Genomic DNA, 26,609 nt, shown 5'->3' with positions numbered 1-26,609 from the left:
ATTCAGTCCTCGACGAGATGATCTCCAAGCCATGCATTCGTTTTCGCAGAGAGTGCAGTGCAAATAGGAGTCGTTCAGAATCCGCTTGAGTTAATCCTTAAACGAGATATAAAGCACGGCCCAATTTGGAGCTGCCACGGGATTGGGCCGTCAGGTTTCTCGTCGCCTCGACGGATACGCCGTGCCAAATCAGGACTGCCAATTGTCCAGTCGAACAGCGGTAGTAGCGCAGGTTTTGGGCACAGTGTATGTGTGATTTGGATCATGCTCCCAAATGAGCGAGCCGTCTTTGTCGACTTTGATGTATTTGTACTCGATTGCTTGGCCTGCCATGAGAGTCACCGTGGTCTTCCACAACGGATTTGTCGACGTGTAGTCGGACGAGTTGAGGGCCACGGCTCGCTTCGTATCCCAGTGCCCCAGAGCGGCTACGTTGCCAACGATCTTTATGGTTTGGCCGAATCTTGTCTGCGCTCGCTCTCGAAAAGTGACGGCGACAGTAGTGGCAGTGCGGCAGGGCCTTGGCGTGGTTGTTACGGGCGGCACGCCAGCCTTGGGGGTCTGAGAGGGAGGAAACGATGTGACTGTAGCACTCGAGTAGGAGCCCAGCGCAGCTGTGGCGGAGCAGACACTGGGGATCGAGGTAGCATTATTGTTTGACCACGTAGGGGGTGCAACACCAGCTCGGCGGGCGGCGGCGGTGAGGAATGATGCATACGACCATGTCAGATCTCTAGCCGACAGAGGGTGGCCATCATCTCTGGAAAATTGCTCGTCTAGCGAGCCGTCGGGTCCGGCGTACTTGGCGACAATGTTGAAAAATCCATCCGCGTAGGCCGAGACGGCTGAAACGATTTCTGCATAGGAAGAGGTGTCACTGGCATAGGTTTTCTTGGAAACATCGGGGACCAGGTCTTGGAAAAATGCCAACGAAGTATCGGTGACGGTGATGCAACCCATCTGCTGCCAGACAATGAGGGAGTCATAGAGTTGCTCTGCGGCGGCGAGTGTTGTGAGATACCACGGGTTGCCGTTGAAGTATACATCCTCAATATATCTTCCAACGGCGGCAGCTTTTCCACTGCCAAGGCCACTATTGATCTTGTAAGAGCGGAATGAATCTACCGTGACTTTGTGATTCGACAACGCTTTGTCGCTACAAGGCTGGAAGGTGGCCGAGTCACATCCGAGCTTCGGGTCGAATGCATGGATGGACGCTAGAAGGGAATTGGCATCCTTTCCTTCTCGACCATCATTGACATTGACTATTACGAACTTGTCAGCCAAAAATTTAGGTCGCGGGGTGCACGGATTGGCTGCATCTCACTGTTGGAATCAATATAGCCGCTGGACTGGATCCAGAAGCTCTGCAAGAAGCAAAGAACCTGTGATGCTACAGCAGCATATGGAGTGGCGTGTTTGTCGAGAGCAGCTGCTAGATTGCTGCCATCCACGAGAGCTGAGGGTATGGTCAGGACATAAGATATCCGAAACTCAGGGATAGGATTGTGCACAGTACTAACCCCGGTGTTGACTAGAGATTGTGAAGAAAGAACTTCCATTGACTTCTTCCCACAAGTCAAATCCAGTCTGGTTCCTTTCCACGAGGCGGACAGGTCAGCTGGGTCATGTCGACTGGTGATCCAAGCATACCAATACTGGGCGACGTAGTTCAAGTCATTCTGAATAATAGGCCAGATGACGGTGGAGGCCGTCGATGAGTAGCCGTTCTCAATGAGCCAAGTGGCATAGGTAATCATGGCTGCCGCTCGTAGTGGCGGTCCATCTCGCTGAGGTCGGCCTGTCTGATGTCAGCCAATGAATCCAACGATGCATCTTCACTCCCCCAATGCAGTGCAGTGCAGGACCTGCGTACCCCAGTCTCCGGTAAACGGTTCCAAGTTCGCCTCAAATTTTGGCTCCCCTAGGCCCGCGCCATTGGACAGAGACCCAGACGGGTTGGAGATGGCCTGGAGTTTCGCCTGGGCTACAATGTACTCTTCGATACGGCGCTGTAGGCCAGCATCATAGCGGTTGATGAATCTGTCGACAAGAGACTTGAACACCAGGCCACTGTCTCGCGTCCAGGTATAAAAATCTTGGACGAGTCAGCGACGACAGATTGGCATTCGGAAATGCTGCAAGCACGCACAGTCTGGATTGTCGTTACTGGGAGAGGCAATGACGACGCCGGAGGCTGCACCATTGGCATTGCAGCCGTCGGGGCCAATGTTGCAAAGCAGTTTCTCGAGCGCAACGGGCTCCTCTGTCTTGATGAAGGAGTCGACGGAATGCTTCAACAGCGCGACAGACTGTCGACCGGCACCGGGGCGACCGAGGACCGTCTGGACGGCGACGGAGCCGAGCAATAACACAGAAGAGAGTAGATGCATGACCGGATGCACGAGAGCAGCTGTGTTGTTGATGGACAGGGCCGGAATTTCCTGATCGAGAGCCTTCATCGTGACTGATTTATACATGTATGCGCAGGAGGGCATGGGCTGTCAAGGCCAATACGAGAGCTCGGCTACGGCCGTTGAGGCTCTCCATGGGGCCCCTGGGAATCCGAAAGGGCCGATAGCGAGGCCCTCGAGCGCCGAAGGGCCTCGGCAGCGGGGCGTAGTAAGCTCGGGGGCTTCGGTATTACCTTGGCAAGCCTGCTATCTTGCGCATGGGACAAGAGGAGGTTGGTAGGTGTAGCTAATGATCTAGTGCCGGAGGCAAAGACGAAAGTCAAAACAGTCAGCTGCTCGGTATCTCTCGACGGCAGGGTGTCACGATGTTCGAGGCCGGCGGGCAAGGAACGTGATGGGTTGGCGATCTCCGAAGTCCAATGTTGTGACAGGGTGACGGTAGGTGTTGATGGAAGCTGTACCGAGTCGTTGGTCGTTGCATTACGTATGAGCTATCTACTAGGAGGTAGATTTAGGTCGATCATGCCTGGTAACTCGTACGCATCGATCGGCCTCTGTAGTATTCTGGAGTACGTACCTGGTAATAGGTCGGTCGGTATTAGGTAGGTAACAGTTCGGAGTATTATTGCATGTACTCGTGTGGAGTAGCGTTGATGGGTTGCGACTGCCGCGGAGGTCTCCCCAGGTACGAATACGGACCCCGGAGTACCTTCCAACTAAGGGAGGTCAGCAATACCAATGCGCGCTCAGGTATTCACACCCCATGGGAGTCAGGAGTGTCCTGTAAGTACTTACATGTACGGAGTACATTGCATACAGGTACATATACAAGTAGACTGACTATTGTATGGTACATTACATGTTAGTGTACATGTACCACGAGCATCTGCATACTTGCAAGTTTTTAAAACTTACTTAAGTATGCAGTACATGTAAATGTATGTACCAATACAAGTACGGAGTACTGTGCAAGTAATTACTCCGTGTAGTATACAAGTATTGTACTTATGCGTACGGAGTAGTTTCCACATCAATGGAGCAGCTAGGGGTAGGTCTGGGCTGGGAAACAACGGCAGCACCCGTGAAGCGAAGAGTTCAGAGTGCTTACAAGAACATGTACAGTACAAGTTGGTGTGCCGTAAGTACTGTAGGTAATGCTACAGTACTAGTACTAAACAGCGCGTTCGGGATCGACACGTGGGTATGCACGCACTCTCCGAAGTCGACGACATGGTACTCCGTAGTAATGAGAGACATGTGCCGCATACATAAGTAGTAAATGTACAAATACAAAGGGCCTCGTTAAGAGTCCGACAGACGGTCGAACAAATGCTGTCAAGTTTGAAAAGTGCAATTTCAGCCTCGGCAAGCTTTCGCGGGCTTTCGCGAGGTGAACGCACACCGAGCATTGCAACGCGCACGCACCGCACACCCTGCACCAACATCATCGCACAAGTTCACAACTCGCCAGCATACTGCAGTCTCGTTCCTCACGCTCACGGTTCGGCCATACCGCAAGTACGACATACCTCCGCAGCAGCGACTGAGCGGTGTTGCCTGTGCACGGAGCATTACTATTCTAGATCCATCATCTACGCCAAGCCCAGCAGCCAGGGGTTGTCGTAGGCACCGTGCATCCAGAGCAACCCAAGACTCCCGAAAGGAACCAGGCATATGCACGCCCACAGCTGACACGACAAACGGACCGACGTGCTTGCGTGGTAAGGTACGCCTGGAGGTGAACAGCGAAAGGGCTCGGCTGAGATCGAATGTCGGTCCGACAAGGGAAATCCACCGCAGCTTCCTGCCTTCATCACAAGACCGCACGCGGTCCGTCCGTATCGTCACCTAGCACTATTGCGCCGTGAAATGTAGGCATGCCATGGTTTTCCCCAACCTCACGGACCGACGGTCTCGGAAAAGGGGTTTGGAATATAGCGCCTTTGATGCAGATGCCGCAAAGCTCAAGCCGTCTGACGACGACGAACGAGGCAGCAAAAGACCAGATCAGTCTTGGACCTGTCGATAGGATGATTGACACCATAGCAAGTGGATGGCTCCATGTCGTTATCGAGCTGCAAAGCAATCAACCCTGACTTCCGGAGAAGCAGAGGACCGCTAGGCACAGATCCTTGATGTTTGTAAGAGGGAAACGGAAAAGAAAATTTGGCTCAGCACCCTTTATACTGGAGCAAGGCTGCGGGACCATGGCGGGGCAGCCACACGTGACCCTTCACTTGGGAGCCAGGTTTTCGTACGTAATCATGTAATGGCGCCTATGACATAGCACCCAGGTAAGTAAGTACGTACTCGTTGCAAGCACTGTAAGTAAGTACATGTACTCCGTACAGTACAGACAGTACGTGCATGCATGTACTTACTGAGCCGGATAGGTGCCCGTACTTGCAAGCAATAGCATTTACTGCAGACGTACTTTTCCTCGTTTCCTCCGTCTGTCCACGGCAGCAATCAACTGAGCCCCCCGCAACGCATCGCATGCCGCTCAGTCAAGATGGACGCCGCTACAATCGAAGAGACGAACCGAATCCGGATCTCCCTGGGCATGAAGCCCTTGCCCGTCCCCGGAGCCGACACGCAACAAGAAAATGGACAAAGCGATGTCTCCGACAGCGATGCCGAGGTCGAGGGAAGCACCCTGGAAACTCGACAGGCCCAGGCCTACGACAACTACAAGAGCCACATGGACTCAGAAGTCCAGAAGAAGAAGCGGGAGGAAAGAGCTGCGGCCGTGCGAAAGGCTCGCGAAAAGGCACAGCGTTTCGCCCTCGTCGAAGGTCAAGGGCTCGGCGATGACAGCCAGGGAGGCGATCTCGATGCTAAATCGTGGCTGATGGGCCAGAAAAAGCGCCTCAAGAAGATTAGCAAGGCCAGAAAGCTGGAGGACGAGTTGGCGGCCGCGGAAGAGGAGGCGGCGGCCGCCATTCAGTACACTTCCAGGGATCTTGCCGGCATGAAGGTCGCCCACGACTCGTCCGCCTTCCTGGAAGGAGACGAGCAGGTTCTCACGCTCAAGGATACCACCATCGACGAAAACGAGGAGGAGGGCGACGAGCTGGAAAACCTTGACATCCGAGACCAAGAGAAGCTCACCGAGAGGCTGGATCTTAAGAAGCAGCGATTTGGCTACAACCCCAACAATGCTCAAGACGACGAGGAAGATCACGGCATCTTGGCCCAGTACGACGAGGAGATTGTTGGCAAGAAGAGGAAAAAGTTCACCCTCGACTCGGATGGGGCAATCGCCGAGCTCTCCGACATTCTGGGACAACCGGCCCAAAGAGCGAGCAAAGTACAAACTATCAGCCTGGACGATGTAGTTGGTACGCGCCCGTGGAATAACCCCGCCGGTGGTTCGAAGCTAACACCGTCAAACATAGGCGACGCACCCGTCTCCTCCGACTATCTGGCGCCATCCGAGATCAAGATCAAGAAGCCCAAGAAAAGGAAGACTAGGGGGGTGAGGCAGAGGCAACACGACGAAGACGACAGCTTCCCATTAGCGCCTCCCGACACCGACGCCGATGCGATGGACACCGACGCAAGGGATGCCGGCTTCGGCAAAAAGCGACAAGCGGCGGCGGATGAGTTTGTAGATGACGAGGATCTTCAAGCCTCTTTGGCAATGCAGAGAAGAAGTGTCCTGAAAAAGCGCAAGAAAACTCGGCCAGAGGACATTGCAAAGCAGCTCAAGGAACTAGCAGACGATTCCGAGGGCACCGATGACGCCCGGAGCAAAGGTCTCGTCATCGGGGAGATATCGGAATTTGTCGCCGGTCTGAGCAAGCGAAGTGAGGAAAAAGAACAGAAACCCAGGCAGCAAAATTCGGACGAAGAGAGGAAACCGAACACTGGGTCGCAGCACCAAAGCAACGGCGCAGATGAAGATGTCCCGATGGATGACGTGGTAAACACCCACGATGGAACAGTCTCGGACGGGGTGCTACTTGAGCCGGAAGATACGGACAAAGCTGTCGAGGAGGAAAAGGCCGTCGGAAGCGGCATGGGTGCGGCTCTTTCGCTGCTGCGGGAGCGAGGCTTGATTGAAGAGTCTCGGGGGGAGAGCACGTTCCAGAACCATCTCGGGCGTCAAGAATTCATGAGAAAAAAACGGGAGCTGGAGGAGGAGCTGGATGAGAAATCCCGACAGCAGCGGGAGCGGGACCGGTCCAGCGGCAAGCTAGACCGCATGTCCAAGGCAGACAGGGAAGAATACGCGCGACAGCAAAACGCGTGGCGCGAGCACCAGTTTTCGCGAAAGATGGCGGAGCTGATATCGTCAAATTACAAGCCCAACGTCGAGCTCACCTACACGGACGAGCATGGTCGGAGTCTGGACCGCAAGGAGGCTTTCAAGCACCTCAGCCACCAGTTCCACGGCAAGGGCAGCGGCAAGGGAAAGACGGAGAAGAAGCTCAAGCAGATCGAGGACGAGAAGAGACGCGAGGCCCAGAGTCTTTTCGACCCCAACCAGAATGGCGGCATGAACGCGGCGACGGCCCAGCAGCTCAAAAAGCGCAAGGAGGCCGGCGTTCGGCTCATCTAGACCGACGACGGCCGCCGGTCCCAACTAACTGCGTCTCATACATACTTTGCTCCAGAAACATCCGGGCGAAGCCATGGTCGCACTTGACATCACACTGTACCATAGCTCAGCCTGTCTATATTCAGTCCCAAACGCCGAGAGGCCGAAAATGCCTCCTCTATAATGGTGACAAGTGCAACGCAGTCTACAGAGATATTTTTGCGCCGATGCCTTTTCCCTCATATTTTACCTTCTCAACCCAGTTTCCCAACCTGACGGTGACGTCTGCCACTGCGTCAAGCTCCAGCGTGCCGCCGAGGGCTTCCTTGAGCTTGTCAAAGCCAACATGTGATGTGGACCATTCGACCGATAACCGCGGTGTTTGCGATATTCCGGGCGGTGCGTCAAAGGGTTCCTCGTGCAGGATCTCCCCGACTGGCTCGGTATGGTTGTAAAAGGCCGTCGCGTTGATGTGCTCAATGTGGGCAGTGTCGCGGCGAAGCGGCGACGCAAGCATGAACGTGGCCGTTGATGAGAGGAGGTGGAAGGTGGCGTGTCGCACGAAGCCTTGGCCCTCGCTGTCGTCGTCCCCCTCTGGCAGCTTTATCCGAGGCGTGTCGAGTGTGATGTTGATCTTGGAGAGCGCCTCCCCAAGGATGGGTATTGCTGGAATGGTCCCGCGATGACTTCTGACTTCGATGGTTGTGTTCTTTCCGGAGAGATATTCGGACAGCAGTCGACGACTGACGCGTCGCGCTGTCTCCCCCCCAAACGTCAGGGGATCCCAAGTCAGACTTATTTTTATGTCGGAGCTGTCTCCAAGCCGAAGATGAATATCTTTGGCGATGGCCTCTCCAATCAGGAGCCCATCCTTCATGATGTGAAGGCTGACGTATGGTACCGTCGCCGAATATGGCGTAGGATTCGTCACACGAACCGCTGCTTGCAACAGTACGCCGGTATGAGAGGTGTTTACAATTCGAACATCGCGAATCTGCGGCTGAAGAGCCCCGATGGTGCGACCGGGTATGTCTGCAACGGTCGTCAGCAACACCGATGTGCAGCGCCTGTGTGTGAACGGAGCGTTTTGCTTGGTTCCCACAAGCAGACATACAAAACTACCAACTCGAAGACGGACGTTTGACTGGCACCTTGCCCTCAGCAGGGACATCTTTCACAATCAACTTGCCCAGTACCGTCGTGATCTCAACATCGACGGAAGCTTCGACGTCGAGAAGGATATCCTTGTCGCCAAAGAGAAGCTTCTGCACAATGTCTCTGAAAATTTCGCCGTTGGTAATCTTGACGGGAGCGTCGACAATACGAGAGATGATGGCGATGATGTCTTCTTCGTCCTCACGGCCCGGGGTGATGGTCGAGTGGGCCTTTTGCCATTTATCAAGGTGCAGCTCTCCAAACTTCCGAGACTTGTAGTACAGGGTGCCGTTCGCCCTCAGGCGGTCAACAGTGAGGTCGATGTTCAAGCCCGGCGGCAACGCTGCCAAGACCTGGACTGTTCCGGACACGCGAGGATTGCTGTCCGGGCCATTGGGATCGGCAATGGGGCTGGGCAGCTTGAAGTCGACGTCGGTTAACGAGAAGTTTCGGATGAAGTTATCCAAGGAACGACCGGGGAAGCCGATGGGAACGGTGATGCTCGTGAGGAGTTCGCCAGCCCAGTCGGGGACATCGGCGAGACCTGACGGGTCGCCGCGGACGAACACTTGTGCTGTCTCGTCATGAAGGTAGCGCTCCATGAAGCTGTCCAATGGGGATAACTTTGTGTTCGGGCAGGCTTTCGTCAGAGACTCGGGCAATTCGCGCATGACCCCTTTCGCCTCGGCGGTGACTTTGGATTTCGAACGGATGTCAATGACGGTTGTGACGGCCGAGGCGACCTTGATGTTGGGCTCTGATGGATCGCAGTTGGGAACAAGGACTTCAAAGCCAAGCGACGGGACGGTCAGCGCCACGGGGTAGTCGTTGCGCAATGTGACGGTGACGTTGGCACCAACGCCCATCTGGCCGTCGTCACCGACAGGGACATCATGAAAAACGAGCTGTTCTATCTTGTACTCGGGGAGCGACGGAATCTCGTGGGCTGCGAGTCCATTAGCCGACTTTCGGTTATGATTAATCTAGGCAATTGTCTTCTGTCCAAAATACAAGGAGGCAAATGTTCTGTAGAGAGATGAACCTTCAAAAACCATAGATTCCAGCACGTCGTGCGTTCCAAGGGGTATAAACCCAGCACTGAGACTCAGGGTTGCGCGTCCTGACACTTTGAGTTGATTGAGATTGCCCTTCAACCAATCATTGACAACATTGCGCACGGTGTCGGGGTTTCCGGGCACAACATCGGTCACGAAATCCAACTCATTGTTATGCCCATCCACCAGATCGACGGAGAGGGGGGGCACAACGGCGGTGCCGAGGAGATTGTTGCCGTACTGAGGAAGGCGAACGTCCAGCTTCGTCTCGCCGGCGCCGAACCGTCGTATGATGCTTGTGGCAATCCTACCGATCCGCTGCGCGTTCTCATCGGCAACACGGGATCCATCGAGACGAAAGTGGGCCTGGACACGGATGCGAACGCCGTCGGCGGTCAAGGACTCGAGCGACAGGCTCGTAGGTTCGATGATGACGCTCTTTTCGACATACTCCTGAACAGCTGGAGGGACTATGAAGCCGAGAACGATGATGGAGATGACGAGAGCGGCAAGGACGATGATGGCGATGAAGGACGGCCATCGCGATTTGCGTCGTTCTCCCTTCGACTTCTTCGCTCGGGTCGTCGTCGAGACTGCGGGTTGGTCGACGTCGCCATCATCTTCTTGCTGATCCGAGAGAAGGGGGGAGGTCTCATCCGGCAAATATTCGTCTTCGTCGGTCTCTGCCGCTCGAGAGACGGCAGGCTTTCGTTTGCTGGGCATGACGGAGGCTGTACACTGACAACACTGTATCGAGATGCTGGATTGCACCTCACGGCTCTTGCAGTCGGTCGTGCAAGGCCGCAGTATGCCGCATTCAGCGTTCGCTACAAGCCCGACGGTGCGAGAATGGGATTCAAAGGGGACAGAGGGTGTTGGTGGACAATGTTGGGGGTGTTGGGGCGGATGGCCGGAATACGATTAGTGAAGGTGCCGAGTGGGAGGTCGTCTGAACTGAGCGTCGCCCAGGGTTGGTCACTGCCCCGCACGCAACAGATAATACCTGCCAAGAACGGCATGCTTACTACTCCGTAGTCCTGGCGGAGCTCCTGTACTCCGTACTGTAGGGTGGTGCTGAAGTAAGTAGTCGGTACATGTGCTACGATAAGCAATTGATGGCATTAATACCTAGTACCAATCTCTGCACATGTATCGAATACTTACGTGAGCATTTGCAGCGTCGTACTGGAATACTTCTGGCACAGTGCTTGTATTAATCGTGTCCGTACCTTCACCTATGACTCCGTACTGTAACGAGTAATACTCTGTCCTTAAGTACATCGCGACTACGACTACTCCGTACTGTACATGTACAGCATGTACAGTGCTGTACAGTGCACGTAGTACGTACCACCGCAATCGTTGCAAGTATAACCAAGTACACTAAGGCAAACACTGTATTTCAGGTAAAGCTCCGTACAGTACATACTCCGTAGAGTGTACACATACTGTACACTGCATCGTGTGAGCATCAATTCTGGCCGTTCAAGATTTTATTCATTGAACTTCCCATGATCCATAGTCACACTTTTGCAGCAACTACTCCTTTTCAACTTTCAACAGTATTGGCAAGCTACCGTATACCATGGTGATTGTGTTCACAATCCAAGTTATGTGAGAGGCAGGTGTCCTGTACTTGGCTTGGGCCGGGAATTTTGCGTCTAGAAAGTGGGCCTAAGAAAGTCACGGGAGGGAGACCTCTCTAAAAATAAGGTCTCCATTTTGCCCGTTGTCTGCCTGCAGGCATGATTAATTCTGGTGCTCAATCCACTTCATCAGGTCCAGCTCGCCCCGTTTTCACATTTACGTATGTTTACAGATACATACGAGTGATTCTCCAGGTGACCTTGGGCTCGCCTTAACACTCCATAGCCTCCGCTCTGCCATCTTTCGCGGATTGGATTCCCTCACCCATCCATTCGGAATCCATCCGAAACCACAGCCTGGCCTCAACGACCGAGATCGACAACCTCTACCGATCGGGAAAATAAGGCTCCCAATCACCTGCTCATCATGGCTGACGCAGAGCACCCATCGACCAAGCGTTCTCGCTTCGACCAGAAGGAGCCGGAGCCGAGAAAAAGCTCTCGATTCGACCGACGCTCCCGCTCGCCACCAGCCCACCGCACAGCCGACGCTCGCGATCGCAGCCCTCGCTCGCAGGATACGCCCGAGCCCAGGAAGCCGTCTGTCGATCCCGCAGCCGCCGCTGGTGCGTCTTATCCTTCGTACGTCCTCTCGACACTATGCTGACCTTGCTGGGCAGCCGCGGCCGCGGCCCGAATCAATGCGCAGCTCCAGGCTCGCAAAGGTATTCAGCACGTCGACGTACCGCCCATCAGGTCCGAGCAGGCCTCGGCGCCGCCATCGTCGGCAAAAGCCACGGCTCCCTCGTCTGCCTCGGTCACTCATCGGCAAATCGATGGCGAAATGTACGTTTCGGACGGCGACTTCATCAAAGACATCGAAATCAACGACTTTCGAAATCGCTACACGCTCACCAAATACCCTGCTCAGAATATGGTAATTACTGCTCTTGACATCCCACTGATTCTCCAGATTCGCTCCAGCCTAGGCATATGCGGCGCCTGATGTGCTGCGCTGTGAACCCAAGGACGGCGCAGCCCTGAGCTCGTATGCGCATCCCCTTCTTCCTTTCCTGCTAACACCTCTCCACTAGATCAAGGACGAAACCGGTGCTGGTATGCAACGAACCCCTGCATGAGATATTCCCTCATACACGTGTGTTAATTTGCCCCAAGACGTAACTACCCGTGGCAGTTACTATCCGAACAAGAACATGGCGACTGCTGCGGTGTGTTCCGAAACCCCTTTCCAGAATTCGGCGTGTCGTCGAACGATGCTGACCATGTCCCAGAACCCGCCTCTGTACCTGCACGTCACCAGCCGCACCAAGGAAGGCTTGGACGCTGCCGTGGCCAAGATACAGGAGCTCCTTCAGCAAGATCTCCCCCAGTTGGTGGATGAACGGCGGTTCAGGAGACGAGACCAGGAGCAACCGCATGTGGAGCGTGACGAGTTTGGCCGAGTAAGCTTCCCGACTCCGTTGCTTCCGTCGTCGTTCGAAGGGCAGGTCGTGCATGAGTTGGGGGTTGGCGGTGCTGACAGCCGGCCCTCCGCAGCGCAAGTGGCCCGAGGACAAGGTGCCAATCGGCCTTGAGTCGATGCCCGGCTTCAACATCCGTGCTCAGATCGTCGGCTCGGGCGGCTCCTATGTGAAGCATATTCAAAACGAGACGGGTTGCCGTGTGCAGATCAAGGGCCGCGGATCCGGTTACGTGGAATATTCCACCAATGCCGAGAGCGAGGAGGAAATGTTCCTTCACGTGACGTGCGTATGGCGCATCCCCAACGTATAGAGCGGTCGCTAACTCCCCCGCCCCCCCTCGGGCAGTGGACCAGAAATCCAGATGGTGGAAAAGGCCAAAGGGCTCTGCCAGGACTTGGTCGACTCTGTCAAGGAGCAGCATGAAGCCCACAAGAACCGACCACCGCGTTCCGACGATCGTGGTAGCTACGGCGGCGGCGGTGGGGGAGACTATTATCGCGGTGGCAGATCTCACGATCACCAGTCTTCGCATTCCTCCTATGGCCGGCATGGATCCGGCGATGCGGCGGCGCCTGGAAGCCCCAGCGGTGCCAACAACGCCAACAGCACCGCTGGTTCCACCGACTGGTCGCAGTACGCGCAGTACTATGCCAACGGCGCCGACCCGTATGCGCAGTACGGAGGCTACGCCAAGTGAGTCTCGAGAGAGCTGCTCGGGAACGAGAGTTGGGACTGACGATGCAACTACAATAGCTACGTTGCGTGGTACAACTACTACTATGGACAGGGCCAGGGCCAGGGCCAAGGGCAGAGTCCGGGCGCTCCGCCTCCCCCTCCGAGCGACGCGGCGCCTCCGCCTCCGCCTCCGCCTTCCGACGTAACCCCGACCGCACCAGGGTCGAACCCGCCTCCGCCTCCGCCGCCTCCTCCCTCCTCTGGGGGCGACTACAACGCGGTAGGTCGATCCCTTGCTGTCTTCTTTCGTGGCTCTATATTTGGCTGACTCCATATCCCAGGTTCCTCCCCCTCCCGGCCTGTGAAGCAGTATCCAACGGAGTATCGGGTGTGCAGTTTCGAGTGGAAGACTTCAGCTTTTGTCACGGGGGGCGCGGACCTAAAACGCCGACCAACGTGAACATGATTAGAAGTATGGGTCCCGATGGGCGTGCAGAGAAGTTGCTGCGACTATCGCTAGTGCGCCAGCATTTCTTTGACGATGAAAAGATGCCATACAGGAGAAGGCCATAGACAATATCCCGAAGTCGTATCGGATGAATAGGATATCGGGGCAGGACAAAACATTGCAGCGGATCAAAGATTGGAGGACTGGAGACACGGGAGAGCTCAGAAATTAAGGACAATTCCGTTTCTGACCTGGATGCAAGACCTCTCGAGGGGCGAAATATGTGCGTTGATGGGCATTGGTAATATGGGAGTAGTGCTTGCTGGAGACGATGTCGTCGTCGGCTGGGTTTCGCGTGGCAAGGGGAGTCGAAGCTACCATGTGCATGCAGTGCAGAGTGCAGATGACAATTTGATTCTTTTTCACGTCTTGACCCAGCTAGTTTGTCAGATGTCTAAGCATGGATGATGCGTCGTCGAATATCTTGCAATTCCAGGGCATTTCATGCTGGAACTTTCGAGGTCGAAGTTGCGACTCCGGGTCAAGGATTTTATCGATAAGGCAGGTAGCTAGCTAATAGCAAGCTACCTAAGTAAGTACTTAGTACAGTAAGTACTGTAGTAAGTACTGTAGTTCACCATGTCGATTGTACATTTGCTGTAATATTATGTGATCGCCCTGGAAAATAACTACTGTACTTGAGTAATTACAGCACATTCGGAGCACAAGCACGGTGTATTACTGCGTAATTACTTGACGCAAGCACTTATGGAGCATCAATACTCCGTACGGAGTACACATGTGCGTGCCGCCTGCAACGTCATCCGCAACACGGGCCAGGCATGATCACTTTCCTTGCTTCCAGCTTCCAACAAAAACTTGACTACGTCGCCAAATCAACGAGAGGCGAACAGGCAATATGGGCCATCAGAGATACCCCTCTCATGACCCCATAAAGGAATCGCACTCGGTCTCGGTCAAAGTGCTACGGCAAGCCGTCTACCGCCAACGCGAAGGAGAGACGGACGGCAAGCTAACGTCGTGCTTGGCTTCCATGGCCATAGACTCTCGCGCCCTCCTCTCGTGACGCAGTACCCCATCGAGCCGCCCTTCTCCTCGACGACAAGCAAGTCTGCTCCGGCGCCGGCCTCCCTCGCCTACTCTTCCTCGGCCGACACCAACTCGTCGCCCTTTCTCCTGAGCCCGATCCTCAACCTCCCCGTGTCGTTTGGCTCGACATACGTCGGCGAGACGTTCAGCTGTACGCTCTGCGCCAACAACGACCTGCCGGCCGATGCGACGAAGCAAATTCGCGATGTGCGCATCGAGGCCGAGATGAAAACGCCAGGCCTCGGCGCCGCCCACAAGCTCGAGGCGAACGCCGGCGTGACGGGCTCGACGACGAACACCACGGGCGGGACGGATCTCGCGGCCGGAGGGACATTGCAAAAGGTGGTCTCGTTCGATCTCAAGGAGGAGGGGAATCACGTGCTCGCCGTGACGGTCAGCTACTACGAAGCGACGGAGACGAGCGGACGGACGAGGACGTTTAGGAAGCTCTATCAATTCATCTGCAAAGCTTCCCTCATCGTACGTACCAAGGTCGGGTCGTTGCCAGCAAGCGGCGAGGGGCGGAGAAGATGGGTGCTCGAGGCGCAGCTGGAGAACTGCAGCGAGGGCCCGGCGCAGCTGGAAAAGGTCATCATGGAGCTTGAGGACGGATTCGAGTATCAAGACTGCAACTGGGAGGCAAGCCACAGCGAGAAGCCCGTGCTGCATCCCGGCGAGGTGGAGCAAGTATGTTTCGTGGTCGAGGAGAAGGAGGGACGGGGTGACGGTCCCGACTCGGGCGGCAAAGTTGCCTTTGGCGTCTTGGGCATCGGCTGGAGGGGGGAAATGGGAAACAGGGGATTCCTGTCGACAGGCAAGCTCGGGGCTCGGGTGGCAAGCTGAGCGGCGGGAAGCAAGGTCGCAAGAGGGATTTTCGCCCAGGAAGGGCGCCAATGCTCGCCAAGGGGAGATGACGGATACGAGTAACGGGTACCGGCACGAGGTACGAGGCACGAAGCAGCACGACGATTGTGCCGGCGGCACAGTGACGAGAGAAAGCAGTGGCGGCCAGCAGGCAGCGCTCAGGGTGGCGGCAGCGGTCCTGGGCAAGGAGCGCGGACGTCGCCGCACGACTACACAAGGCCAAGACGACGAGCGTAAGCGAGTTTTCAAGGTTACCGAAGTAGAACCAGGAACGACATGAGCTGCGATGTGAGCTACGACGTGAGCCACGACATGGGACGGACACGTCGCTGCCGGCCGGCCGGCACGGGGTACGAGCCAGGAGCCAGGAGCCAGGGCAACAATGGGTGGCTGGCTGTGCCGATGGCGTCTTCCAGCTCCCAGCATGCATGGACGGGGAGCAGGGCTGGGGCGGGGGGGAGGGGGGGGGGGGGGGGGCGAGACAGTACGCAGACGAAGCACTTGTGCGAGCGAGGTGTGGGACGAACGGGATATGACAGGGTGCGGGTGGGAATGATGGGAGAAAAGGCGTTGACACAAGCCGGCGACGAGGACGGGCGAGGACGAGCAAGAACAGCGATTTCCGAAGCCCGTCCGACCATGAGGCTCCCGTGAGCGGACGGCGAACCACAGACGGCGGAAGGTGCATCAAGCTGACAACTTACGACGACACACCCTTGTTGGAAAGCCAACCTCGGTCGCGTTCCAGGAGGTGCAGCAGGAGAGAGCGAGTGGCTGTCGTGCTCCTCATACTCGCATGTGCATGGGTAACAGGTATGATGTGCACAAGGTGTGGCCGGAGGAATCGAAGGAGCGTCGATCCGACCACGGAGAACAAGGCAGACAGAGTCGGTGTTGAGCTTGATGAAAATCGAGGTCCCCCAGCCTCGAGCGGAATTATGGAGAGCGAGGGTATCGTGTTGCGAATCGAGCGACGGCGGACTGGCCGGGGACACTTGGGCGTCGTCGCTGTTTCCCACTAGGCCGGTGGTGGCCCGTGACGACGGTTCGAATGCACCACTGGCCTATTTACATACCTACGCACGGCTGTTACGGAACAGAAGGGAACAACAAAACAAAGGATGGCTCGCCGACGGGCCGGCGGCGGACGGTCTCGAGGACGCGAATCTCCTTTGGACTTTGGGGCGTACGGGATGGGATGGGATAGACGCCCGAGGGTGATGTCGGTTTGTCGACGGCGGTGGTGTGCGGAGTAGATTCGCCTCCAACGCTGGCCAAAGCCTCGTCCCCGGTACCCTGGGTAGGCAGTAGGGTGTCGATTTGTCCCACTGCCGAGCACTACCTACCTAGTACCTAGCTCACGTCCGGTAGGGTGCAAACAATCAGGCACCAAGTTGTTCAGAAACGAGCACGGGCACGTCCCTACTGGACGCTTGGGGGGAGGGAGGTTGTCCGGGCAGCTGCAAGTTGCAAGGTGTCTCGTCGCACGATTCTCGTCATCGCTGGCCCTGTCTCGCTCATAGTCTTGCAGGTATCCTACTACAGCAGCTCCTGGGGTTTTGTATGTGTACGCAGGTACGTACGTGCATGCACGCGCCAGTTGATAGACTGGTCTGATGGTCACTGGTGATGCAGAACGCGCGAATACGTTGAGTTGGCGTCAGGCACCGTCGACCAGGCCAAAGTACGCCAATAAGCCGTGGGCAAGCAGGCGGCCCGCTCGTCGTACCGATATACCAGTACTTACGTACCTGTACAAATACATCAGGTGCACGTACTTGATCGGAGTGCACTGTAGACTACTGGGTAGTATGCAGTACAGAATATCAGTACCAGGATAACAGCAGGTATCGGCAGGGTCGGAACAGTCTGAGCGTTCCATTGGAACCCCCATCTCGTGCGACTTGCCACGGCGAGCGAAGCTGCTTGGGCGTCCTTGTAGTTGTACTCGGCACAGAGTATTACTCCGTACTAGCCAGACACCTCCATGTAAGTACGGAGTAATGCAAGTAAGTACGGAGTACAAGTACGGGGAACTTGTACATAGAATTACCCGCCACGCACTGCACGTACAGTACAGTGCGTGCATGGCAGGAACAGTACTTGGCAGGAACAGTACATGGCAGGGGAACCCACCTAGTATGAACTCCGTACATGTACAGGCGCATCAACAGCCTGCCGGTAGGTACAGTAAGTGCATGTACAAGCACGTAGCGTACAAGCTGCCAGCTGGGCCGGATGTGGCGGCGTTGGGACAGCAAGAGCATGGGTGGTGGCGGCCAGAACGGGGGCAACTGGCCCGTCATCGCACGGTACGGAGGAAGGCACGATGTCCTCGGCCATCGGCTGGCAAGCCACAGGCAGGTACGAGGATGCTACGGGTGCGTATCATGTACAAGGAATATCTGCATGTGTTCTTTGTACAGTACTGGCACCGCCAGTAACGTACTGTGCTGTACTAGGTACTTACTGTAAGTATTTGCTTGTCACCCGCACACGCGCGCAAAAGGCACTTGCGTGTACAAGTACTCGAGTGTAAGTACTGTATGTACGAGCAAGCGTACGGCAGGCTTGCGACGGGATCGCCCTCGCTCCATCCGACTTCCATCTGCTCTCGTGCGCGGGCTGGGCCGTCCTGGTTGGCACCGTCGAACTGGGCCTCGAGGCGAAATACAACACAAAAGATGCTCGTTGGCCCTGCAAGCAGCCGTCGACGGAGCGATGGGTGTGCAAATTCTCGGCAAAGGCCGTTCGATGAGAGCCCTGGAGGCTAGCGTACGGCGGTGGTGCAGCACGAGTACATTTACATGCACGAGCATGGATAGGAGCAGGCACTGGCACACCTAGGGGCTATTCCTATCATGTTGGTAGCCGTGCTATTCTCCCGACGCAGCACTTGCTAGTGCTATTCCGTTGCCTCCGAGGTCAATAGTCGATGGACGAGAAAGTAAAGCGTGCGTACCCGTCCTCGTACATGCGGCACGTGTATCCGCACCGTAAACTTGTTAGCTGTACCCCGTACTGCTTTTATGTACGTGGAAAACGCAATAACGAGGAAATTGTATTACTCCATAGTATACTGAAGTACGTGTAGGTGTGCACCAACGTAAGTATGTGATTTCCTCGGGAACGGTGCTGTAAATATTACCGCGTGCCACTGGCGTGATACAGCACAGTAAGCCGCTCCGTACTCAGTGTGCTCGGTACCTACAGTAGGCACCTAATGTACATAGTACGTACTGGATACGTAGCAGTGCTGTATTTTGGAGTACTGGACTCCGTAGTACGCCAGCTAACGTCCTTGGCCTGCCCGCCACATACGTCACGGCCGCTATGGCAGATGTGCTGTATTGTCATGTATGAGCCCAGTGCATGGGTAGGTATATTACTCCGTTCTCCGTACAGTGCTTCGTACTCCGTACAGTGCTCGCTCCGTACTCCGTAGGTACCTAGTACACAATGCGTACGCAACACTCTCGATATCAGTGGTAAGCGTGCGGCAGTGTCGCAGTAATTAGTGCAAAAGTACTGTAGAAAAGGGCCGGCCCGACCAGAGTACCTGGTACTCTACGGGGAGTACTCCGAGTATTACCTGGATCCTACTGAGAGGTGCGGACAGCAGCCCTCACGGTTCACGCTCACTCACCTACTAACCGATAGGCTACGCTTGTCGTCGAGGGCTTGGTGCCAACCTGCCTGCACTTGCATACGCCGTATTATCAAGGTGCACGATCCCAGGCACGCCTACACATACCCTACGTGCAGGCGCAGCGGCAACACTGCTTATTGGCCCCAGGACGCAGCATGGCTAGGCGTGCCTCGAAATCACTCCTGAGCTTTCTGCACCCAGCCTCTCAGCCTCGTCCGCAGAGGTCCAGCCCGCTTTCGCCCCAATGTCGTCGTCCCTCCCCATCGGCTTGGCGTGCCAAACCCACGCTCCCGGCGAAAAAGAAAGGGGGCAAAGGTCAAAGGCGAGGCGTGATTAGGTGCAGGCGTGGGTGGAATCGTCGATGCAGCGCATCGGAGGCCACAAAGCAGGGGGTGGTGGGTTGGCATTCCACGACTGTCTTCCCAGCGTTCCTCCGACGTGGTTGCGTTCCTCCTCTGCGAGTGGCTCAGGCCACAGCAGATACTGGTGCCGACAAGACGAGTGGTTGGGAATACAGAACATATCACGGCGCTTGTGTGCACGGCATATTACATCTACCACTCGATTGGCCTCACCTCTCCTGGTTGCCGTCGCTGGGCGGGCGGGCGAGTGCTTCCTTTTCCAGGGCCGCCATCGAAGCCGAGTCGACGCTGAGCCACCCGGATGGGAGTGGGTGGCAAGGCAATGAGAGGGGGGGAGGGGTTCTGTTCGTAGACGCCAGATGATAAGGAGCACGTACCCGGTGCGGCTCCGAGAGCTCGAGCGTCGCCGTGGTCAGGGAGGGGGTGGTTGGATTGCGTGCGAGAGGTACGGGTAAAGCAAGCATACATTCGTTCCCGGCAAAAGGCCCAAAGCTTCTTCCCTCGGCCAGCCATGCTTCCTGGCCCCAAACAAAACAGTCATATCCGAGCACATCGTCACAGGTTCCGCGTCTCGACCGGCCACCGGCGACGGGACGGACGGCACCGGCACGGCTCCCCTCCACCTCTTCCTCCTCGCCGCCGACGGGCATGGCGCGGGCCGCGTGAGACACCTGCAGGCACCAGCCCGTCACCGCCGAGTCGGCGAGACCAGCCCGACGAACGAACAAACGGCCGGCACGTGCGCGTCCTCGGCGTCGGGCGGCCATCATCGAACGCGCTCCGTGTAGGCCTTCCAGGCGGCCGACCGGTACCTCTCGGCCTCCTCCTCGACGTCGCCGGCCTTGAGGATGCCCCGTCCGACGATGACGACGTCGGTGCCGGCGACGGATATGATCTTCTGCGGCGTGTTGTACTGCTGGCCCTTGCCGTCGCCCTCGACGGCGCCGTTCTGGTCCTCGTCGTGGGGCGGCAGCTGGCAGCCGGGCGTCATGTGGATGAACTGGTCCTCGGGTTCCGCGTTCAGGCTCTCCTGCGAGACGAAGCCCATGACAAAGTCCTTGTGCTCCCGGGCCGCCTCGACGCAGGCGCGCGTGTACTCGGCGTTCATGAAGTTGCCCTCGCTCGACATCTGGGCCAGGATCAGCAGGCCGCGCGTCATGGGCGGCTCCTCGATGCCCGGGAAGGGCGCCACCTCGACGCCCGACGCGTTCTTGGTCAGCCGGGGCGAGTTGGCCGGCTCGTACTGCTGCGTCACCGTGGTGACGGAGACGATGCTGCCCTTGCGCCCGTCGCCGGGCCGCCGGGCCAGGAGGTCGCGGTCGTCGCGGTCGTCGCGGCCGTCGCGGCCGTCCTGGCCGTCCTGGCTCGGCGCCGAGTCGGCGTCGTCGAACTGGTCGGCCGTCGGGGTGCCGACCGAGACCGACGTCTTGACCTCGTACGGGTACCGCTCGAGCCAGCGCGTCGCCGCGCTCTGCAGCGACGTCACCGACGCCTTGCCGGGCACCATGTTGACGTTGACGATGTGCGCCCACTCGATGATGCGGGCCGAGCCTGCCGTGTACTGCAGCTCGACCGTGTTGCCGATGTCGCCGAACTTGCGATCCTCGAAGATGAGGAAGCCGTGCTTGCGCGCCAGCGAGGCGAGCCTCGCGCCCGTGCCCGTCTGGGGGTGAAAGTCCCAGCCCGAGACCATGTCGTGGTGCGTCTTGAGCACGACGATGGACGGGCCGATCTTGTCGGCAAAGTAGAGCAGCTCCCGCGCCGTGGCCACGTCGGCGCTCAGGCAGAGGTTGGACGCCTTGAGGTCCATCAGCTTGAAGAGATACGAGGTGAGCGGGTGGGTGGCCGTCTCCGACCTGGAGGCGCACGTCGCCTTGAGCGTCGGATGCGGCGTCATTTTCCCGTCGGTCCCGTCGTCCAGCCTATCCGTCGTCGTCGTCGTCGTCGTCGATGTCGGGAGCGCGGAGCCGGCGTCGTGGTCGGGATCGGCGTCGGCGTCGGCGTCGAGCGGTCGTCGAGGGAGAGGAGTTCGAGCAGGCTTGGTCGTACGCTGAGAGCCCGACTTGGATGCGAAGCGAGCCTAGCAGGCCGGCCTTCAAAACCTGTCGGAAGGTCCAGCGAGCGGGCGGGTCCTGGCGAGGGCGTGTCCACAGTTGCGAAACGGCGGTGCCGCGGACGTCCACGGCGAAGAGGGCGAGTACGAGGCGGGTATGCGCCCGAGGGTACGAGTCCGGGTACGAGCGACGGTGATGGCAGGTCCTCGTCGAGGCCAAGGCGCTTTCCTCGATGCCCGTTGGCCGATGGCACGAGCAGCACGTCCTCGCACCTCCGTTTGCGTCAACACAGGTCTACGGTACCTATGCGTCCAGCCGTGCGTCGAACCCGTGGCAGGATGGGAAACGCGGCGCAGGGGGGGTGGCGACGCTGGACGAACAGACGGGGAGAAGTGGAGGCGGAGGTGGAGGTGAAGGTTGTCGTCGTAGGATCAGACGGAGAGCGAGGCTGCTGGATGGCGAGTTGTGAGGTGGTGAGCGACGAGCAGAAGCGGTCATTGCCAATCGGATCGGTGGCAAGTCATAAGTAAGTACAAGTACAGTGCTTGCGAGCATCGCTGCAGGAGTTTTGTGCATGTGGATGGCGGCCGGCCACGACGTTTTCGGAGAATAGTACGGAGCACCGCGTACCAGTACTTGCATGTACATGTACGAGCACTTGTGGCGTGCTCCCTACCTACTACAGTCACTTGACAAAAGTGACGATTCAGGTTTGGTAGCGCAGCTCTTACAAACTGAATCGACATTTTTGCCACCCCATTGTACCTAGTAGAACGGAGTGCTCCGTGCTTGTGGGATAATTGGTGCTAGAAACGTTGCCATGTGGCATGTTGCTTGTGTTTGCTAGCGCCATGGGACTGTCTGTTTCGCCGTGCCATTGCTGGTGTTTGGAGTACACATATGTACTTGTACAAGTATGGAGTACGTGTGCATGACACCACCTTTGTCGAACTGGCTACTACTTACTGTACTTGCGAGCATCGCTGCAGGAGTGCTTACCTAGTACTTAGTTACTAGGTACTGGGTACGCAGTGCTAATAGTACGCAAGTGCAGGTAGGTGTACTCTGTACTTGCACCTAGACTCGGAATACAGTACTCGTTCTGAGTGCGTGTGCACTGTAGTGTACATGTAAGTAAGTAATACTCCATTCGTAGGTGTTGGTGCTAGGCCGCTAGCATACAGTACAAGTGTGTTGCATGTTGTACTTACGGAGCACTCCGTACAGTATTATAGAGCACACTGTAAGTACACCTACCCACACGTACAAGTATTTATATGTAAAAGTGCGCCATCAGCCACGGAAACCCTCACATGCGCATGGGCAATGAGCCGGCCTCGTCCTGTGCTTGGTACAAGTGCACACTACTTGCTCCTACATGCTCCGTACCGAGTGCAGCATGTTCCAAATACTTCGTACCTACCGGCACATCGCTACAGAGTACCTGCCCAAGCCATGAATGGTCTTCATCAACCATCATCATCAGCCACTCGCCAGCAGCAAGGCGGGCTTGGGCCGTGACTGACTCGGTTCTCGTCCCCAGCGCCCCCAAATCGCGTGGAATGATCCGTACTTACTCCTCGTCTTCCTCCGCACGGTTTAGATCCTGGTCCTTGGGTCGGTTTCAGCTTGCCATTGTTGGAGGGACAGATGCGGTACTGGCCGGTATCGTTCGATGAATGAAAGGGAACAAAAAGTACACATGCTTACGAGCACTTGGCATCCCCCGCCGGGGGTGAGAGGCCTCAACACCTGTTGCCCCGCGGTCGTAGGTACCTTCGGCATCTTCCTGGCCTGCCGTCGAGCATGGTCTGGTACACGAGTGCGTGCTGGGCAGGGGAAATGCTGAGTATGAAAGCAATACTCTGTACGGCGTGCCTACACACCAGTTCGTATTAACAAAGTGAGCCTACTACCGTGACTTGGTGCTCCGTGATCCGTACGGCTGCAACGGGTACCAAGTATCGCGGCAAAGGCAAGAGAATCCAGAACACGTACCGGTGCATACGTCGGTACGCGGTAGGTACGTTTCGAGCTGCGACAAGTCATCCCGGCTGCCGATCCGCATGCTACGTGGCCGAGTCTGGCCGCTATCCCGCTACACGTGGTCCAATGGCTTCCGGCCATGTTCCACGTAATAATCAATGCATGGGGAACGGGGGACCTACTCCGTGCCTGTGATGGATGAGGGAAACGGACAACACCCGACACAGGGTTGGGACCCGGCTCCGTAGGCCCCTCCCGCTCACTGCTGATCCCATCTCGTCGATTGGGATTGCCATGCAAGTGGACGTCGAGTAATGGCACCTACATCCGTCTCGTTTCCAAAATCCGGATCTCGGCCGGCGATTCTGTCTCGCCTCCGCCTACGAGCAAATGATGGTTGCTTGCTTACACCAAGCCCCGGGATGCTCCGTGTCGTTGCCGTCCTGTTTGTTCGAAGGGAGACACGTACATACGCGTGCACCTCGCCTGGCTAGCTCGATGGTATGAAATCCATCATTTGGCTCAACCGTATCGGTGAAATGTGAATGGCGTCGGTGAATATTCGACCCACCTCGAATGGCAGAAAATCACAAGTTGATCAAGTATATTACTCGTCGTGCACTTGGTATTGTGATTGCCACCCCAGCAGTCGTGAGGTATCGTGAAGCCATGGGCGACCGCTACCCTGTAGCCTATAGGGCATCCGATATGTTTGCAATTGGAAAGCGAAGTGGCAAGGAAGGCACACGCACGCCCAGCAGGGTTAGGTCCACAACGAAGGCAGCTTACACCTAAATTCTGCGTACAGTACATGCATTTGCCTGTCGCTTGACGAAGTAGAGTCGGTAGGTAGGCGGTGATTATTGCTCCGAAGAACGAAAGAAAGAAAGATGCCGAGGCCATGCTGTTGGCGGACCCTGCAAACGGCAACTATCGTATCCGTGCGTGTGCATACAGTACTTACTGTAGCTGTACTGTACTGTACCACGGAGGACGGAGTACAGTATGTTGCCGTACTTACCTAGTACTTAAGTACTTGCAGCTACGGAGTACTTGTACTATATTTGTGGGTACTTGTATTCGTTCACCAAAATAAATGTCGCGCACCTCTTTTTTTGTTGCAAATACACCCGAGAACTGCCAGCCTCTGGACCCCAGAGATCACGAGTGGAGAGTATGCGAGTAAGGACTCGTACTTGCATGTACTTACTTGCGTGTACTCCGTACCTTTACCCCTATGCCCCTTGCGCCGTCTCAGGAAAAATTGCTCAGAGCACTTCGTACTTCGGCCGGGGAGGGGGGGGGGAGGGGGCCTGGAAATCCAAGCTCAGAAATAAACCAGGCCAAATGTCGTCACGTCCATCACATCACACTCTGACCACCCCCATGCAGTATATGCATGTAAGTAAGTGTACTTCTTACACGTAGGCGTACCAATAGGTGTACGGTATACCATGTTGTGCTCGCAAATCAGTGTCCTCGTAGATTTGTGCCACGCACAGTAGATACTAGGTACTAATGCAGCGTACAAGTGCCTGGTGCGGTTACTGGCAGTACTTGTACTCGTGCTGTAGGTGCCGACCTCTTGTACGCCCCAGATCTTCCTTGAGTACAGTACTGTATTAGTTGACACCTACTGTATACATGTGAGTACATGTACTTGGTGCTGTCCCTTATTGAAGTCACTTGGCAGGTCGAGGAACCAATGGGCCGGCTTTTGGGCGTGCCTGGACTAGTCTCAGTACGCTCTTAGTATCCAGCCAGGAGTGGCGAGGCAGGGTGCCTGGTTTGAACCTACATACCTCTATTTGGACTACGGTGCTGGGCAAGGAACACCAAAATTCGCGCCTGCTAGGGAAGATGGGCGCCTGGGTGGTGGCACCAACCCCAAAGTCCCGGCTTGTCGGGAATAATACGGAATACTTGTACCTTACTTGTGCTACTTACTTGTGCTCCGTACATGTAGTCACCTTACAACGTACACCTACTTTGTAACTTGGGTGTACTGTTAGTTGCTGGGGGTGACCTCCATGCTCGTACCGTACTTTGCTCGGGGCGAGATGGAGCCCTGTTGTCATGTACTTAAGTACTAGGTACCTAGTAGTTGCTACCTGGTAGGTACCTCGTACATGTTACGGGGTGTTGGTGCGCTGTACTGTACTGTACATGTACCTAGTACTTACGAGTAAGTGAGCAAGTGTGCTACGCGTTCAACCACTCCGTACTAACCATGACCTATATTTACAGTACAACTGGTAGTACAACCAGTTCCGGCGGCAGGGCACTGCCAGGTACGCTTCGGTCACGCAACAGGCGCCCGCAAGCCTGCTCGAGCCTCTTGGTGCGCCGAGTCCGAGGCGTGCCATGCCAACTTTGAACCAAACCTAGGAGTAGGAGTACCTCGCGCACAAGGAGGACAGAATACTACCACTTCATATACGTGCAGCGTGCAATCACTGCGCGCTGTGTAGAATGAATATGCTGTACGAGTACGCGGTACGTGTGCAGTGCTTGCAAGTACAGTACGGTAAGTACAGCTACGAGGTGCCATCAGCTTGTAATGATACCGCACACCAACCGAACCCAAATTCACGGTACCCGCGAAGCAAGTACTTGCGTGTACTTACGAGCCCACGTACCGCGTACCACGTCCCGCAAAGGCAAGCGTGCGAGGGCTTCCTGTCCATGCAAGTACTGTTGCACAGTGCAGGGTACGGAGACAAAGTACGTACCTGGTATCCGTACACCTAGGGTAGCAGTAATTATTATTCGCTGGCGCCTAAGCCGATCGACAGATTGATTGCCCATTGACAGATTTGGGGGATTCAGGTCAAGCTCAACCTTGGGAGGCAAGCATTCCTGCATGGCAAATCTTTCCCCTTCCTCCATGCCCTGCAGCCGTTCATTCTCCGTCCATCATCCATCCATTTATCCATCCATCCACCCATCCGCTACTCATCCACCCATCCGTTCAGCCGTCCGTCGTCTGCCGTCCATCGTCCGACGACCAACATCCAACGTCAACACGCACCGCCGCCCGCTTCTCACCGAGCACACTTCTCACCCACTTCTCGCCCACCTCTCGCCCACCTCTCGCCCGCTCATTCATTTATTGCCTCGGGCCACTCCCGTCGATTCTACCTACCAACCTCGTTCGTCTCGTCTCGCCTTCCGTCACGGACCCCCCGACTGCACTGCGTTCGTGCGCGAGGCACGCCATCCGG

The 26,609-nt window shown here is 56.3% G+C and overlaps 5 protein-coding genes across 5 annotated transcripts; 2 read left to right on the top strand and 3 right to left on the bottom strand.

Annotated features, from left to right (window-relative positions):
* Positions 1 to 189: 189 nt before the first annotated feature.
* Positions 190 to 2,462, bottom strand: DCS_07699 (glucoamylase I precursor; the record flags this gene model as incomplete). The annotated part of the gene is made up of 4 exons (XM_040804983.1): positions 190 to 1,265; positions 1,328 to 1,801; positions 1,877 to 2,098; positions 2,153 to 2,462. 4 exons carry the CDS (start codon positions 2,460 to 2,462, stop codon positions 190 to 192), a joined length of 2,082 nt encoding a protein of 693 aa, XP_040655087.1.
* A 2,464-nt stretch (positions 2,463 to 4,926) lies between these two features.
* Positions 4,927 to 6,978, top strand: DCS_07698 (uncharacterized protein; the record flags this gene model as incomplete). The annotated part of the gene is made up of 1 exon (XM_040804982.1): positions 4,927 to 6,978. One exon carries the CDS (start codon positions 4,927 to 4,929, stop codon positions 6,976 to 6,978), a length of 2,052 nt encoding a protein of 683 aa, XP_040655086.1.
* A 184-nt stretch (positions 6,979 to 7,162) lies between these two features.
* On the bottom strand, positions 7,163 to 9,890 carry DCS_07697 (uncharacterized protein; the record flags this gene model as incomplete). Its single annotated transcript, XM_040804981.1, has 3 exons — positions 7,163 to 7,989; positions 8,096 to 9,058; positions 9,155 to 9,890. The coding sequence occupies 3 exons, from the start codon at positions 9,888 to 9,890 to the stop codon at positions 7,163 to 7,165; spliced, it is 2,526 nt and encodes an 841-aa protein (XP_040655085.1).
* A 1,290-nt stretch (positions 9,891 to 11,180) lies between these two features.
* DCS_07696 (uncharacterized protein) lies at positions 11,181 to 15,614 on the top strand (the record flags this gene model as incomplete). The annotated part of the gene is made up of 10 exons (XM_040804980.1): positions 11,181 to 11,379; positions 11,434 to 11,690; positions 11,848 to 11,869; positions 11,930 to 11,982; positions 12,046 to 12,216; positions 12,311 to 12,519; positions 12,583 to 12,930; positions 12,991 to 13,192; positions 14,453 to 15,157; positions 15,219 to 15,614. 10 exons carry the CDS (start codon positions 11,181 to 11,183, stop codon positions 15,612 to 15,614), a joined length of 2,562 nt encoding a protein of 853 aa, XP_040655084.1.
* A 3,940-nt stretch (positions 15,615 to 19,554) lies between these two features.
* DCS_07695 (orotidine-5'-phosphate decarboxylase) lies at positions 19,555 to 21,954 on the bottom strand (the record flags this gene model as incomplete). The annotated part of the gene is made up of 3 exons (XM_040804979.1): positions 19,555 to 20,016; positions 20,121 to 21,425; positions 21,784 to 21,954. 3 exons carry the CDS (start codon positions 21,952 to 21,954, stop codon positions 19,555 to 19,557), a joined length of 1,938 nt encoding a protein of 645 aa, XP_040655083.1.
* Positions 21,955 to 26,609: the final 4,655 nt, after the last annotated feature.

The sequence above is a fragment of the Drechmeria coniospora genome, chromosome 03 (assembly GCF_001625195.1).
Source record: "Drechmeria coniospora strain ARSEF 6962 chromosome 03, whole genome shotgun sequence".
NCBI classification, from domain to species: Eukaryota; Fungi; Ascomycota; class Sordariomycetes; order Hypocreales; family Ophiocordycipitaceae; genus Drechmeria; species Drechmeria coniospora.
Note: the sequence above shows the minus strand (reverse complement) of the source record. Positions and strands in the feature narration are given on the sequence as shown.